This window comes from Lonchura striata, chromosome 2, assembly GCF_050655825.1.
Source record: "Lonchura striata isolate lonStrDom1 chromosome 2, ASM5065582v1, whole genome shotgun sequence".
Lineage (NCBI taxonomy): Eukaryota > Metazoa > Chordata > Aves > Passeriformes > Estrildidae > Lonchura > Lonchura striata.
Window position 1 is genome coordinate 130,458,184 of NC_140704.1, and position 16,076 is coordinate 130,474,259.

General features: G+C 35.1%; 2 protein-coding genes across 6 annotated transcripts in view; one reads left to right on the plus strand and one right to left on the minus strand.

Moving 5' to 3' along the window:
• The window catches only part of WWP1 (WW domain containing E3 ubiquitin protein ligase 1), a 58,439-nt gene extending 55,112 nt beyond the window's left edge, over positions 1-3,327 (plus strand). For all 4 annotated transcript variants that reach the window (XM_021543176.3, XM_021543174.4, XM_021543175.4 and 1 more), the window contains one exon: positions 1,178-3,327. In XM_021543176.3, coding sequence (XP_021398851.1) covers positions 1,178-1,277 — 100 coding nt within the window. In that variant the 3' untranslated portion in view covers positions 1,278-3,327. The remainder of the gene's footprint in view (positions 1-1,177) is intronic.
• RMDN1 (regulator of microtubule dynamics 1) overlaps positions 1-16,076 on the minus strand; it is a 54,820-nt gene that overhangs the window by 36,215 nt on the left and 2,529 nt on the right. Inside the window, exons 3-10 of one of the 2 annotated variants that reach the window (XM_077783007.2) lie at positions 14,853-14,940; positions 13,768-13,927; positions 13,301-13,390; positions 12,598-12,653; positions 10,461-10,548; positions 8,869-8,899; positions 7,471-7,604; positions 4,975-5,164 (exon numbers count right to left, since the gene is read on the minus strand). In XM_077783007.2, coding sequence (XP_077639133.2) covers positions 5,126-5,164; positions 7,471-7,604; positions 8,869-8,899; positions 10,461-10,548; positions 12,598-12,653; positions 13,301-13,390; positions 13,768-13,927; positions 14,853-14,940 — 686 coding nt within the window. In that variant the 3' untranslated portion in view covers positions 4,975-5,125. Of the gene's footprint in view, positions 1-4,974; positions 5,165-7,470; positions 7,605-8,868; positions 8,900-10,460; positions 10,549-12,597; positions 12,654-13,300; positions 13,391-13,767; positions 13,928-14,852; positions 14,941-16,076 lie in introns of those variants that run through there. The other variant, XM_085572307.1, reaches the window with a different exon arrangement.

The following is a 16,076-nucleotide window of genomic DNA, read 5'->3' on the forward strand; positions in this document are numbered from 1 at the left end:
TTTACTGGTTTACCTAATCCAGGCTTACATTGGCCAAATCAAATGAAATCTAATTTGGATCAATTTTCTATCTCCATCTTCAGTTTAATTTGATTGCTCTGATATGCCAGTATTGAAAACTTTCCTAGGTGCCCTGTTAAATTTTTCAACTGTGATGGACAGTTGGTCAGTGTCAGATCTATCAAAATTATGAGACTGTCCTTGTGTAGAACTGAAAGGTGCTTTCCTAATTCTTTTAGAGAATATTAAATAACTGAACAAATCATGTTAGTAGGAGGCACATAGTTGTTAGATAGAGTCATTATGAAAGATAAAATGTATAGTCATGAGAAGTAGCATGAAAGAAATGACAGCAAACCTTCAAAAGAAGGATGCTTAGCCAAGAATGCTGATACTTTTTCCCACCAGGCTTCAGGTGTGCCATTATTGGCTTGGCATTCCTGTGCATACTGAACTGGTGCATCAGGTACACAGATCAGTTTTTTATATGGACTTTGCAAAATAGACACACTTTCCTTTGGCAACCTGTGACAATAATATACATCCTACTTTTAAACTACTTAAGGGTATCTTCCATTTTACATTTTCTCCACTGGATTTTGAGTGATGTTTGTAAGAGTTAATCTTATCTTGTCTAGGATAATTTTGAGGAAGACATGGAACAAAATGTTTTGGCAGAACTCTTTTAGGGCAAAGTTTAAAGGGAAAAAACACCCACCTACATAAAAACATGTGTAGGAAGGAGAAGAGTTCAGCTTTTTCATGCTGTTAGTGAAATCCAGCATCAAACTAGGATTATATTAAAATTCATGCTGAAAATTTCCTTTTCTATGTATTACTAGTATAAGCGATTATTATTGTAAGTATCATGTTTTTGTCTTATGTTTTTTCGAAGTATTATAGTTCCTGTATCTTGGACAGTCTTTAGTCTTATACCATTCTAGTTTTTTATCTGGTAATAGTATTTTGTTTCTTAAAATATTCCTCTGAAACTTTGACTGTTTTTCCTTCTTGTAGAAATGCCAAAGTAGTGAGATTATGCTATTAGCATAATGCTATGATTGCTATTTCTTTTTTTCTAACTGTTAGATCTACTACTATAACAATTGAGTTCTGTAGAATTTTACATGGGATTTAAATAAACTTAACAAAATTATTTTTTTTTTTTCCTGCTCAGTTTTAATCGTTTGGATTTGCCACCATATAAAAGCTATGAACAACTAAAAGAGAAGTTGCTCTTTGCCATTGAAGAAACGGAGGGATTTGGACAAGAGTAGAAGTGGCTTCTAATCAAAAAGGATATCTTGAATAATAAAAGGCCCAGCCAACTAAAATTGCACATTTAATTGTATATAAGCTTTTTGTTCTGTACAGTGATCTTTCTGGAACTCTAAAAGTTTAATTGTTCTCCGTTCTTCCACAAATATATGCAAAACAGTTCAGCCTTTTCTACTTTTATTTATTGCCCTTTCAAAAGACCAGAAAAAAACCTCCATAAATTTTGAAAGCAGACAAGAGACTTATTTAAAATATATATATATAAAAATATAAATATATATACTAATGGGCTCTAGTTTTATAGAGCTTTAAGTGTATGAAAAGTTGCAGCCATTTAAAAGGGCCTGGATTTGCTTTATCTTGGCTTTATCATTCAGAAAAATGTTTAAATTGCTCAGTGTTCTCTAAAGAAACATCTCCAAGTTTGTTTTACTGCATGGCTGTTCTAAAAGGTGTTAAAGGCTTAGGCCAAACGTATCCTAAATATGTAGAAAGATGCTGCTGGTATTTGAGACAACAGAATCTGTTCTTCTGTCAGATTTTTTTAAATACATAAATAGCGGATATATCCCTCTTTACTGATGTAGCCAAGGTCATGAATAAAGCCTTTACTACTTGCACAAGAGTCATGTACCATGAGATGAATGTGATTTAACGTTGAAAGGAATTGGTGCCACTGTTTTGACTTACTGCAGGAGATGAACAGAGTATTTTAATTCATTTGAGCAGCATTGAAATTTGTTTACACAGAACCATGGGTTATTAACACAAGGATGTTAGGTAATCTTCAAAGAAAAAAATAATAAAAGAGAAAATATTACCCATTCTCTTCTTGGTCTGGTGTCTTGGAGGCTTTTTTTTTTTTTTTTTTTTTTTGGTTTTGTTTGGTTTCCCTTTTCAATCCGTGATGTCCTTTTTATAACTTTGTAGAGTTGTATTAATGTAAACTGAGCTATAAGGGTATACAAAAGGTAATGTGAATTTTGCTGCTTTCTGTGTTCTTGTTCAGTTTCAGATACTGGATCTAGTAAACTCAAATAAAATGAAAGTTACTTAAGCTTTGCACAGATAAAAATATTATTTCATATTGAATACTCTAATTCTCTAAAATTCTTACTGAAATTTAGATGTATTTGAATAAAGTACATCTAAAACTTGTCATCCTTTTATGTAGATCAGGTTTGTTCTGAGTGCACAATAATATAAAAACATTTTAAGATTAGTTTTATTGGCATTTTATTGGCATATATTTGCTGAACTGCAAAGACATTTAAAAAAATACTAAAATTTAACACCTTATTCATGTGAATTATATTAAATGCTACTTCTAGCAAACTGTGCTTCCTTATTATAGAGTAAAATGTGTTTTAAATCACCATTTGTAATATGCTTTAAATATTACCTGTAAATTCCATTACATTTAAATTACACAGAATTTTGTACACATGAAAATGATTTTAGAATACGATTCAACACACATGTGTTAACATATCATATTGCACTGTTAAAAGTGTACATGCAGATAAAAATCAGCTATATCTCTTCATGTATCTTTTCAATGCAGCAGCTGAATTCTGCCAGAAGTTTTATTTTTCTACATATTGGATTGTCTCAAGGCTTTGTATTCAATATGCACAGCTTACCCTGGAGCTGTAGCTGTACAGAGCTTTGGTCACAGCAGTGGTGCAGCAGGCCCAGACTGCTGTCTTACATGAACTTTTCTGTAAGAGCTTCAAAAATTTCCACCACTTTGAGAGTTTTTCATACACCACCAAATTTTTATATAGCACTAAATTCATTTGAAGTGCAAATCCACTTAAATTATCACTTAGGCTAGTTAGAATGGAGGAAGTTTAAGAAAACAAACCAAGAAGGTCAAAGGCCAGGCACCAGGAGTGTGTGTATCACTTTCCTAAAAGACAAGGAGGGCTAAATGTCACAGTTGATGAATTTGCACTAATGAATGACTTGGTGACCCACTACCAACTGCTGAATTTTGTGAATCTGTGAGTAACTGAATGAAATAAAAAAGACAGCGCACTATAAGAATGTAGTTGTTTTATTGTTTTGGTAACTTTAGCTGTCTCATACCTGCAGTGGTATTTCCTGGGGGTAAGGATTAGTACGCATGAAAAAAAATATTCAGTAGCTTTCTGTCCATGTGTATGACCTATGAATTGGTGTCAAGGGCGTGACTGAAATAATGGCTCTGGATGAAAAGAAAGCAGAATTAATATACCTGTGTGCATGTGTGTACAGTATTTGCATTTTCTGGGAATTGCAGTAAGACTGTGTTGTAATTTTTTCTTTTCCCACATGAATTCCCCATATTTCACCTATACTTGGGGGGGAGTGAGTAAGACACCAAAAAGAGGGAAGGCAACAATGGCTGGAGGTCAGACCAGGGAAGTAATACTACCTGAAGGAGCTGCTGTGTAGTTCATGGGTTTTGTCGTTTCCTTTCTTCCTGCAACTCACTGCTTTTCACTACACACTTCACAGCTATTAGTTTGGATATTCTTCCTTTGTGCAGCAGCAGAAAAGGCACCTAAGTAAAGATGCCTGCCACAAAGCTACTAGAAACAACTATATGCAGATGTTTTTGTAGAATATGAATGCAGAAAATTCTCTCTCAAACACTATCATCCACCCTGAGACACTGTAACATAGAGGACTTCATTATGATGCTTAACTAATATAACAGTTACTTTATGGTAGTTGGAAAAACCCTGTTTTGACTGTAGCTTTGTGGCATTAGGCTTTAATTCAAGCCCCAAATTCTCCCTCAACCATGAATTTTTACTACTGACTTAGTTTGGGCTTGGTTGGTTAGTCTAAGCAATTTATGCTGTTAATCTTACTTTGAGAATTGCAATTCCCTTTCCTAGTAAAGCAAACACTAGGTATTTTCTAGTCAATTGTTTTTCTAGGCTGTTCTACAGAGAATACCACATGTTTGGTATTTTTTCATTATTTGGTCCACTTTTTCTCTTGGGTAATTGGAATACAGTGTTTGGCTGGAGACTTAACTTAGATTACTTTGTATTTCTGGTGAAAATTCCTGCCAACACAGTAGAAATACCAAGAAGAAAGTTTATGTCCACAAACAGAAGTCCATGTCCTTCCACACAGTAGTTCCTTTCTAATGTACTGGGAGTGCATATTCCTCCTGTTATCACAGTCTAGGGTGGTGTGTGTGCCCAGCAAACATTTACAGCCATTAAATCATCACAAAGCTTCTCACTGCACATGCTGATATCACCCATAAAGGGATTTTCTTAAAATGTTCCCTTCTTGTTCTTTTTCCCTTCATTTTTTATTTTAAACCACAACACTTTCTGCAAAGTCAAACACTAGCATTTAAGAGTATTGGAATTAAGAAAGTGCAGCCTTAATGATAAATCTGTTGGAGCATTACTCTTGAAGGCCATTGAATCTCACAGGAAAATAGTGTAAAAAAACCTGAAGGATTATAATTATGTCATGACCCTATCCCTCTTTTCTTTAAACTTATGCTAGTCATGTTTCTCGTTATTCTTCATAAATAACTTGTAGTTTAGAACTGCAAAAAACTTAATTAAAAACCCAGGGTATCACTCTGCCAGCCTTTTCTGTCTAGCTATAGACCCTGCTTGTGAATAAAGCCCACTTCACTCCCATGTAAATGAACAGACAGGATCAATAATGAAACAGATCTTCCAGTTCAGATTTTAATAGAAATGAGAGGCAGACAGAAGATCTGAGATGTACTTTTACTATCAGCTTCAATAAGCCAAAGTAGTATTTGAGGCCTTTTTCCTATGCTGCTCACACCTGAGGCACTGAATTCCCATTATCTTGTTTCTTCTTATATAGAATTAAGCAGCTCCAAAGCTTCTTTCTGTACCTGAAAGAAATAAATTTAACATAACAGTCCCAGGTAGTTACAGACTCATCCAGCAAAACTTCCCTCATAAGCACCCAAATGTTTCCCTGCAGCTGTGTAAATTCAGTATGGTCCTAGGACAAGTCATTTTTCTTCTGTAGTTTAAGATGCTCAATACTTGAAATGTGAATCAGAATAAATCACTTAAGCCAGTGTCTTCAGTGTTATTCACTTACTACACTTACTATAAATGAAGTTATTTGTGTTGAATACAGATACTAGTTCTTGATTTGCTGTAGTCCAATAGTTGCATGCAGGAAATTGTCCTGTCTACCTCTGACCATACCCAACCAACCTACACTTTTCAACACTCCAGCAAGCGACTAAGAAGTGAGACCATTTCTGAGGCTCTGTTTGCATGAGGTTTCTGGTTAAAATCTAGTAAAATCTGAATATGGTCTCTAACATTCATATTAGAACACCCCCCAACAACAAACTAAACTGTCACCCTGATTTTTAAGATTTTCTAAAGTCTTCTGAGTTTACATTCTTGTAGCAAACTTTCTCACACACTTTTTAAAAATAACTTATTGTTTTGCATTCCTTCATAGAGGCAGAGAAATTTGATGGACTGTTAGGTTGTTCAGGGTCGTTGGAGAGTGGCACTTTCACCCTCCAATCCACTGTCACCTCTGGAAAACTAAAAATGCTGGAGTCAGAAAATAAACTCCCCTTTTTTACCTTTACAACAGCAGCGGTAGGTGTCTTGCTTTCTTGTGTCCTATAGTGACACTGAACAGCAAAAAAATCTCAACACCCTTTCAACCCTCCTCAAACTACAAAAAAAACTCCAACCCAACAATGGTAATGACAGCAAGCCATGCAGACGGTGTAAAGCCAGATACCTCTGCGTACCTCCAGTAACAAACATTCAGAAAACAGTTATGCTGAGACAAGAATTCAAATGTCTTTGCACATGCCAGTTTCCTACATAGTGGACTATCAAGTCTAGTTCCCAATGAATTTTGCATTTTACGCATTCACACAGAGAATGGAGAGAATGCCATCTTTCTCAGTATAGCAGCTCTGCACTCCTCTAAGAGATTAAGAAATAGATATCTGTACCAGGAGGCCACAAATACCTGAACCCGATCAGTGGTTTAACAACTTGGCTACTGCACAAAATTCACTCCTGACTATACTTTTTGAATGGTTCCTAAAGAAAGACAAGTTTTTGGGATCACTGGTTTCATGTGTGCCTCCAGCTACTGGTAACTGTCAGGAGAACTGACCAATTTCTTACACACCTAAGACCACTACTCCTTTAGGCTATTAAATTTCCTAAACATTTTGCAAGGCACTGGAGGAATGTAATACTTGTATTTCCACTCAAGGATGTTACTAAAGGAACTCACTTTTGGAAGAAACAGTCTGAGGCTTACTAGTGAGGGATTCTGTTGTGGTAGTGTTTTTTCTGAGGTGTGAAATGCACTTTGGACATTCAGTGTTGCATGGACATTCAGAATGTGCATCTCAACTGCAGCTTAATGCTAAATGAAATAGAGCTCAATCAACCATAAAAAAATCAAATGGAAATGAAGCTTTGTTAGTCCTGATGCTAACAGGATTGTTTTTAATAAATAACTGCAATTGCTTTGGTTTATACTGAATGTATTATCAGGTATGAACAAGTCTAATGGACTACCTCTCTTGAAGTACTTTGAATGTTTAGGTAGGAAGCAGATGCCTACCCTCCAAACCAAAATCCTTCTGCACAGTTTCAAAGGGTAATTAAGTGACTCATGACATCTAGCACTGTTGAAGATACATTACCTTATGCAGTCTTATTCAGATAATCTGAATCTCTCCCTAGGGGCCTGGGAAGGACTGCCATGTTGAGGTTTTGGTACATCTGGGGTTTTTTCTTCCTTATGTTCACATGACTGTGAGCTATTCCAAAATGTAATTCCTACCTTACCCATTTCAGGCATATGAAAGGTGATTCCATGTTCACATAGAAACAGGCTAGTGCAGGTGCCTACGTGAACCTCAGAAACACAGCTAAGGCTGGGTCCTTGTTAAATCTATGAACTACCATGAAGAAGAAAGGTAACAGTTCTCTGCTATGAATAAAACAGAGTATTTCCAACCATTATTTTCAGAGATGGCTAGTAACATACTAGAATTTTTTGGTGTTGATGTGATTCTCAATTAAAGGTGCTGAACTACAAGTTGCCCTGAGTTAATTTTATATGCCATTTCAATGCCATGATATCATACATGTTGGATATGCTATGATTGTACGCTTACAGTTCTTAACTTCCTACCTGTTTGTCCTCCTCTGTCTGTGCAGGATACTCCTTTGCTTTGCTTAACCACAGAAGAGCCATCTTCTTATTGTTTAACTTCAAGTATGTTTTCCCCAAAAAGAGCAAATTTTTGCTGTAGAAATTTGGATCGGCTGCATAGAGACAGGAGAAAAGCTTTAGATGGGAATTAGCAGCATACTATACTTTGATAATTGTTTCAGAAAACATAGTTTGGCTTTGGATCAGAAGGAAGGAAATGTAAAACTTTCACTTGCTAGCTTTTTTTCTCATAAACAATTGTATTAGTTATCAGCTTGCTAGTTAGTACTAAACATACTACAAACTAAATGACACTAGATTCCTCACAAAGAGCAAAGCAGTGAGCTTAATGCATACCAGATTTGCTTTGCAGGTTTTGGGCTTTTCTGGACCTAGTAGGTACAACAGGCAATGCAACCAGCTTAGCAGGTATAGGCAAGTGGAAGTAGGGCACATACAGATATCAGCTTAATTTTTGCTGCACAGAATAAAGCAAAACTATTTGCATCCACAGTGAACATCTTTTAAGGAGAGATTTAAACCTTTCTTTTATAAAGCATAATTCATTATTAAAGACTAATCTTGTCTGCTGCTCATAATTATAGTACAGGCTTTCTCTACTGCTGGATTTAAGGTCAGGTTTCAAAACATATGGACGTGTTTTGGAGGCAAATTTTGAGATGAAGTTCACTGTTCCAGTTCACAGCTGCATTACTTGACACTTCGGAAGACACACTATGAGCCTTTCCTCTAATCTTCAATAATTTAACTATGTACAAATCTTTCACAGAACACTGTCTTGTTTTCCTTTATCTTTCAGATAGTGAGTTTTGTTTATGGCTTCACTCCTGGTAAAATAACATGTTCATATTTTATTTTATCTCGTGTACAGTTTAACTGTCAGATTGGCATAATACCTTCTGAAATAATAAAAAGTCTGCTTTTTCTGTCTTCTATTCAGAATACAGAGGACTTTTGAACTCTAAGAAAATTCTGAAAAAGTAACACAGAATTCCCTTTTTAAATTTCTTCTGCCTCCCTGCACTCCTGTTGGAATTCCTTAGGGAAGAGTACTTCATTCTCAGGAAGGTACAAATTTCACTTTAGTACTTCCTCTTAAAAAATCTTCACATTCCACTGATGTATACTAGGTGTGTAACATACTTTAGTAAGTGTGTAACATACTTTTAAGTATCTCTGATAAAATGTTCCAATGTAACAGCTCAATGCACAGTGACTGGCACACTACATTTATCAGCTGATCATATGCTACTGTTTTGGGTTTAGTGGCTACAGTTACTAAGGTAAGTTGGAGGTTTACTGCAAGTCATCAATTCTAAAAGATATTTTTCAGTCAAAACAAGCCACAAGTCTTACCTTCTTCTGCCATGTGGAAGTAGCGAAGAGCCTGTAAAATACAAAGTTGTTTTCTTTAAAGTGGAGAATAAACTCAACACAATAGTCAAACTAAAGTCTTATGCACATACCTGAAGGAGTTCCTGTCCCTGATCTTATTTTTATTAATTCAGCATGCTACTGATGTACCATTAGATTTGACATAATCTCAAAAGAACTAGTACTTACCCAACTATCCCCCTACCACTTCTTCTTTAAGAGTAGTACCTCCTATTTTTTACTACCAAATTGGATTGTGTTTTTCCAATTCAAATTGTCGAGATAAATTTTGAATTTTGTTTGTACTATCCAGCACATTTGCAGTTTTTCCCATCCGTTTCTCATGTATAAATTTAATAGATAAAACAAATCTTATGATTTGGGTCATTAATAAATATTTGAAAGAGAACTGACTCCCACAGAGCACCAGCTAGTAGCCTCTTACATGAGGATAAACATCTATGATACCCACACATTTTCAGTAAGTTTCCCATCAAGCACATATCCAATTTCATCCATCCCTACATCTTCTTAATGGAGTAGGGGGAGGGGAAAAGCTCTCACAGAACTTGAAAGTATGGATGTATCTATAAATCAGATTTTGTACTTCAACTGCAGAAATCTTACCAGTACAAGTTTGCTTCTTCTGTGAGTTTAAGTGCTACAGAACTGAATGTTGGGACTGGCATCATTCTGGCAGTATTTTAAATTCTGGCTGACACTTAGTATTCTTCTGAAAGTGTTTTTTCAGCAAAACTTACAAACTTGACATTCCATTTAAGAGTTTTATTCTTTTTCAAACAGCTCTTAAATTGCTTTCTGTGCAACAGCAAGCAGCCTGCCCCCATCCACTTTAATAGAACAAAACAGTTATTGGTTGCTCTAAACAAACAAACATTAAAACAGCTGCACCAAACTTTTCTATTATCAATTTAATTGTCAAGCTTCTATTTATGTACAAGTGTTTAATTAAGATGCACACTGGTTTAGACACATACAGTTTTAGACATCCAACTTTAAAGGATAAACATCTGGATAGTATGTCTTAGGGTGTACAACAGCCAGAATCTTTATAGAAAAGAGGAACAAAAGTACTTTTAACTGAAAAAACCCACATCATATGTAGCCAGAGAATTAAAGGGTATTTGTTCATCTTAAGTAATAAAGTGAGCTGTTGCCTTTTGCATTTCATATAAGGGGACAAAGAATATGTACATGGCATAACACCACCATATAAATCAGCACTGGACTAGTGCAGTTATCTGCAACAGAGCACAACAGTAACTACAAGCTAAGTTACATATAGTTTATTATTTTCTCATGCAAAAACTACCAAAATAATTTACACTACTCTGTGTGTCCTACATCTGAAGAAAATGAAAGATTTTTATGGTTTTAGATACCTCTCACTCTCATGTTCTCATGTTATTATTGACAGTTGTAAACTCACTACTCCATGCTTATTCCATAATCAGAGCTCAGCTTTGTCAGGAAAATAAGTAAAAAGTGTATCATCAACTTTGTGGTGGTGGGGGGGGTGGAATAACAATCTGTGAAATATTTTCATACTGTACCTCTTGAAATGTGGAGGTTGGTGGTGTGGCAAACAGTGTTGCAGCTATTTTTCTTTGGTACCATGGCATCTCAGCAAAAGAGTAACACCTGAAGGAAAAAGAAACATTTAGATGTACACTTCACATTTCTCTTGTTTTTGAGCAACATCAGAATTGTTGTTGGACATAAAATCTGGATGTCCTAATTGTTGATTCCAAGAGTCAAAACTGCAGACATGCTGCAAGTTTTATAAGCATGTTCTTACAGCTGTAAACAAAAATAGCAAGATGTCTGAACCTGCTGCTAAAGAAGTTTTGGTGTGTGTTTTACTGGGAACTAACTACATTAGCTAAAACTGGGACAATTACTAAGCAGGAGACAGATTTTGAGCTTGAATGATTTTTATGATTTATGTGTATTTTGTCTAATGTATTTGCAAAAGCAACATAACTGAGTAATGTCATTGCCTTACCTCAACACTACTTTGCTTTTCTCAATTTATTAATATAAAGTAGATCTGCAGTACATTCCTGAGACTCTGATCTATAAGAATGAAAATAAATTCAAGAATCAAACCACTGTGCTCTAGGCTAAGCCAAGCTATGCTTGTTTTCTATCTACTAAATAACACAGATAATCAATCAGTCACTTATCTTATTGGCGCTGGAAGGATTAAACATTTTTACTGAAGCATTTCAAGTGCACAGAACATTCTGGGTGCAAACATTAAACAATGATAGTCACTTTAGCAGCCTCCCACAATGAGATTGTTATTCGCTGTGTAAAATAGAGCATTCTAGAGGACATGAAAAATTAGTAACTGTAAACGTTTGGAGGAGCGGCAGGCAAGACATGGAATACACATCCTGAGTTGAAATTGTGTCATTAGATAGATGTGCCTTATCAGAAAGAGATTCAGTCCAGGACAGATTAGAAAGAGCAAAGATAACTGGCTGATACTAAATGCCAGTTTCAGATCAAGATGGCTCTGGAACAGTAATGAGCACATTACACATATACAATGTGGGAATATTTTAGAGCCAAAAACAGTATTAATCTAACATTTCTCATCATCTTTTCTAATTTTCGTTTGGAACAATGTCTAAAGTGCTTCCCAGAGCAAGCTTCCTATCTCAAAATGGACTTTGAGGCTTAGTCAATTGGTAGAATATACTTCTGCTTAAAACTCTGGACTATTGCAATTGTTAGATCATGTGGGAATGAACGATAGATGCTTAAGTTTCTGAACTACTAAAAAACTCTGGAGCAGTAGATTATTGTTTTCTTTAATACTTAGGAGCCAAAAAAAAAAACCATAGAAAAATTGACTGTGGGCTTCAGTATTTTCTTAAGCTGAAAATACATTGCCTTTCTTTATTTTTAATCTCTCAATCTTACAATAGAGATCTCTGGTAAAACTATGTAATTAACATCTTTGGTCTTTTTCGGACAAATAACTAGAAGTCCTGTCTGGAGTCTCAGTAAGACATAAATGATATTGCTTTCCATCACACCAGTTGCCTAGAATACCCTGGATAGTATGGAAAGTTCTATTTCCAGTCCATTTGCCTGCTATGTAACAGTAATTCTTAGTATAATTTTCACTGAGCAGTAAATTCAATTTCAATTATTTTTGGTTAATACATATACAGTTATAAGCTCCCTTTATTTAATGTAATTTTTAAAATACTGTATCTGGACAGATAGTAACAGAAATATTTTAGGAATACATCTCAATTTTTGTAGCTTTTCAGAGATATTATTAAATTACAGCCATCACTGAAATTCAATGTAAAGTCGGTGCTGAGTTTTGACTCCATTCATACTCCAGAAGAAAATGAGCTACCACTTACTATCACTGATGCCCACTATAGATTCTGTGAAGCAAACTTAACATCTGCAAAAGGAGTTTTTAATAGTGCCATACAAATAAACTAAATGAACAATTATTTTTCATCTTTTTCAACTGCATAATAATTAATAGCTAGACTTTTTCAAGGCATGACATCCTATATCTGTTCAATATGTTTTCATTCTTGCATCAAATACAAGTACATTTTAAATTATTCCAAGCAGTTCTGTAATTCATGCCAGTTATTTTATACTCTTGCATTTTTCTGTGCCATGTGCTAACTTTAGATTGAAAATACATCTTACCAAATTCCTATGAGATGGATTGTTGTAGCATCTTTTGGATTCAGTTCAATGGCTCTCTGGTGCGAGGAGAAAAAAAACAACACGATATGTAAAGAAGTTGTTCTGACACATTGATTAAAATACATTTAAAAACAGACTTGTTATCATACTGTTAATTAAACCAGACTGTGGTGTGTAGAATTTCAAGGCAACACACTGTGTATTCAGTGCACAACTTAATCAGCTCACCTCAAAAAATCTGATGACACTGACAGATGTCTAAACACATCTCTTTAGTAGGTTATTAAAAATTGCATTTGAGACTTGGCATGTTCAGGTTTTGATATAATCTCTGGTGATATAAAATAAGTGGTTCTTTATCTTCTCCAGTATTTATCCTTTACTCTTATATAATCCACAGTTAAAAGGACAGCCACACTGCCATTTCTCAATATGACAATTACAACTGATCTAGTCCTAAAGAGATTTCTAAAGCACTTTAGGTGTTTCAAGACTCCCTTCTAAAGTGACTTAGAGAGAGTTTGTATTCCTTGTTTCTGGGGCAGTTCTGGAGCATATGTCATAGTAACCCAAAAAACAAAGTGCTACTAGGAAGTCTGAATACAAGTATGCTTTCAATATTTCACCAAAAATTAGTTACCAGCTGTCACACAATCTACATACTGGACACATTAATCTTGTCATATGCAAAAAACTGCATTACCTGGAAATGCTCTTTGATGATAATAGCATTTCCAATTTTAGTCTTGATTCCTTCATAGTCTCCAACATCACTGAGGCAAATTCCATACCACTGTAATACAAATAAAAAAATAAAAACATTTAATACAGCACTATATTAATGGTTCATTTAAAAAAACTTGCAACTAGAACAGCTGGTACAACATTTTTAAGGTTACATCAGGGCAGGAGGAGCTGATTACATCAGCTGTTACCACCCTGATCAGTACCTTCTTTCCATGGTCCTGCACACACTGAATGTTTCTGCTTCCCCAGAGGAAGTCTGAACTCAGGTCTTCCAAAAACTTTAGGAAGAACTAGAAGTCTCATTCATTCTTAACTGAAAAGTTAAATTATGCTGAAGTCTCCTAAAGCAGCACAATGACATTTGTTCTGTTTTCTGTAAGTAAAAATCGACAAATAATATTTCAGTTTTTTTCCATGGCTCACCTTGTGTGCTGCAAAATTTGATTCATTTTTTTCAAGTGCCTTTTTTGCATACTCAAGGGAGTCATATGTCAGTTTTTTCTTTTCCTCTGCAGAAGTACTACCAAGCTGAGCCAGATCCCGTGATGACCGTGCCAGCCGCCATAACAACTCTGCATCATCACTGGTTAGGAACAGAAACACTGATGTTTTAAAGCAATCAGGGAAACAAAGCAAAAAATGAGTCTTTTAAAGTGTATCTCAAGTGGGTGACAGGACAACAGTGAATCATCTGTCATGCTATGCTACATACAACTCCAAGGTAGCAAACAGCAAATGAAAGCCCACTATTGTAGAATGTCTGACCACACCTTCGTTCTGCCATTCTGGTCTGCAAAGCAAACATTTGCAGGAAAGCTTTTTATTTCCTCATAGAGATTTAAGAAACCCCAATGGTACAACTCAAAACACCAGAAAGAAAAGGAAGGCTACTCTCAGCTAGATGTTATTTCTTCCAGCACTCTGCTAATTTGTATTGATGTTTACTTGGAATACTTAAATTATTATGTGTTTTTTTCCCCTTCTAATTGTACTTAAATTATTAAATTCTTCCTAGAAAAACAGTGAAAAAGCCACAGATTAGCAATACCACCAGCACATAAACTCGTACATTTATGTATTTATTTGTATCACTTTACCAAATGGTGTATTGTAGGTTACAGTCCATTTAGTTTCATTTTGTTAACACACCGCTTTGGAACTCTGCTTACAGTTTGTTATACTTTAGATAGCTACCACTGGCTTACTAATTTAATAGAGACTTCAGAATCTTTTAGAATTTTGCACTGTATTCTAAGGGATTCTTAGAGTAATAAAACAATCACTACTGAAAATCTTAAGGGTGAACCCTCACCTTCTACAACTATCAGTTCTATCTTTCTTCGTTCATTTTTCCATTAGAAGGAAAAAGATGACAAGTCCTTATTTCCTACTTTTATAAGGGTAAAAAATAGGTTCTCTAGCATTCCACAGTGAGAATATTAGTTGAAAAATTGATACAGAAGAGCAGAGAAAAGAAGCCACAGTAATGTCTCAAGGCAATGAAGTACCTGTTTTTATGCTGAACCAGCAACCGATACAGCTTTTCAGTTTCTCCACTCCCATACAGGTAGTCTGCTTGTTCTATCACATCTTCCACTTATGAAGGAATTAAAATTGTAGGAACAGAAGAACAACTGATAGTTAATTAAGACATTATCACCAAATCATTTTAGAGCAAGACAACCTAGCTGAAAATGATGTAGCTCAATTTTAGGCCATCATTTCAAACTTAGAAGCACAGCAGGATTGAATAAGCAGCATGTACAATGCACAATGAGGATGACAATCGGTGTCTCTCCAGTGAGACTACAACAGCTTTCAGCAAGACAGCTTTGGCTGCTGGACAGATTTAACATCCCAAGGTCTCTTTCTCAGTGCATCACGCTACTAGAAATAAGTTATTTTTTAACTTGTGAAAATGACAGAAAAGAAAAAAATATATGGAAAATGGATGAGGAGAGCAAGTACAGTACAGAGTTAAGAGTAACAAATCCCCTTCATTAGTATATGTAGAGAATTTAAATCTTACAGTAACAATTAAAAAAACCCTCAACTTGAAAAAAAATCCTTCATTCTCAATATGGTTCCACAGTTTTGCCAGAACATGACTGCAGTTTGAGTAGGTACCATTATCTACTCACAAGTTTGAGTGGGTTCCATTATCTACTCACAATTATAATAATAAAAAAACTTACATATTCTTCCACAGTTTTGCCAGAACATGCAGTTTGAGTGGGTTCCATTATTTACCCACAAACCAAAACATTGCTTAAAGGTTTTCTGACTGAAATCCTTAGGATTTTCCCAAATACAACCCCAAAAAAATTACAATTAATCTACCAAAACTCCTGTATGTTCAAGATATTAATAGCAAAAATAATTTTGAAAATCAGAATTGGCTTTCCAGAGTATCAATTTATTAACCAAGTACCATTATTTTTATGATACTTTCTTTTTCTAGAAAATACTCTGAAACACAATAGTGGTAGGGAATATAATTTCCAGAACTGGATGAATATAATAATATATAAATAAATATAGTACTTGGAACAGCATACAGGAAACAGAACTATCAAACACCACACTAGAGAGGATTATAGCATGAAAAAAGATAGAATTAGATGGAAAAATCCCCAAAGGGAAGCAGATGTAATTTTGTTGACATATATAACTGTACAGGAGAAGAACAAACTTCAAGTTTACTCTTCTGCCAACAGTAAAGCATTGAAAAA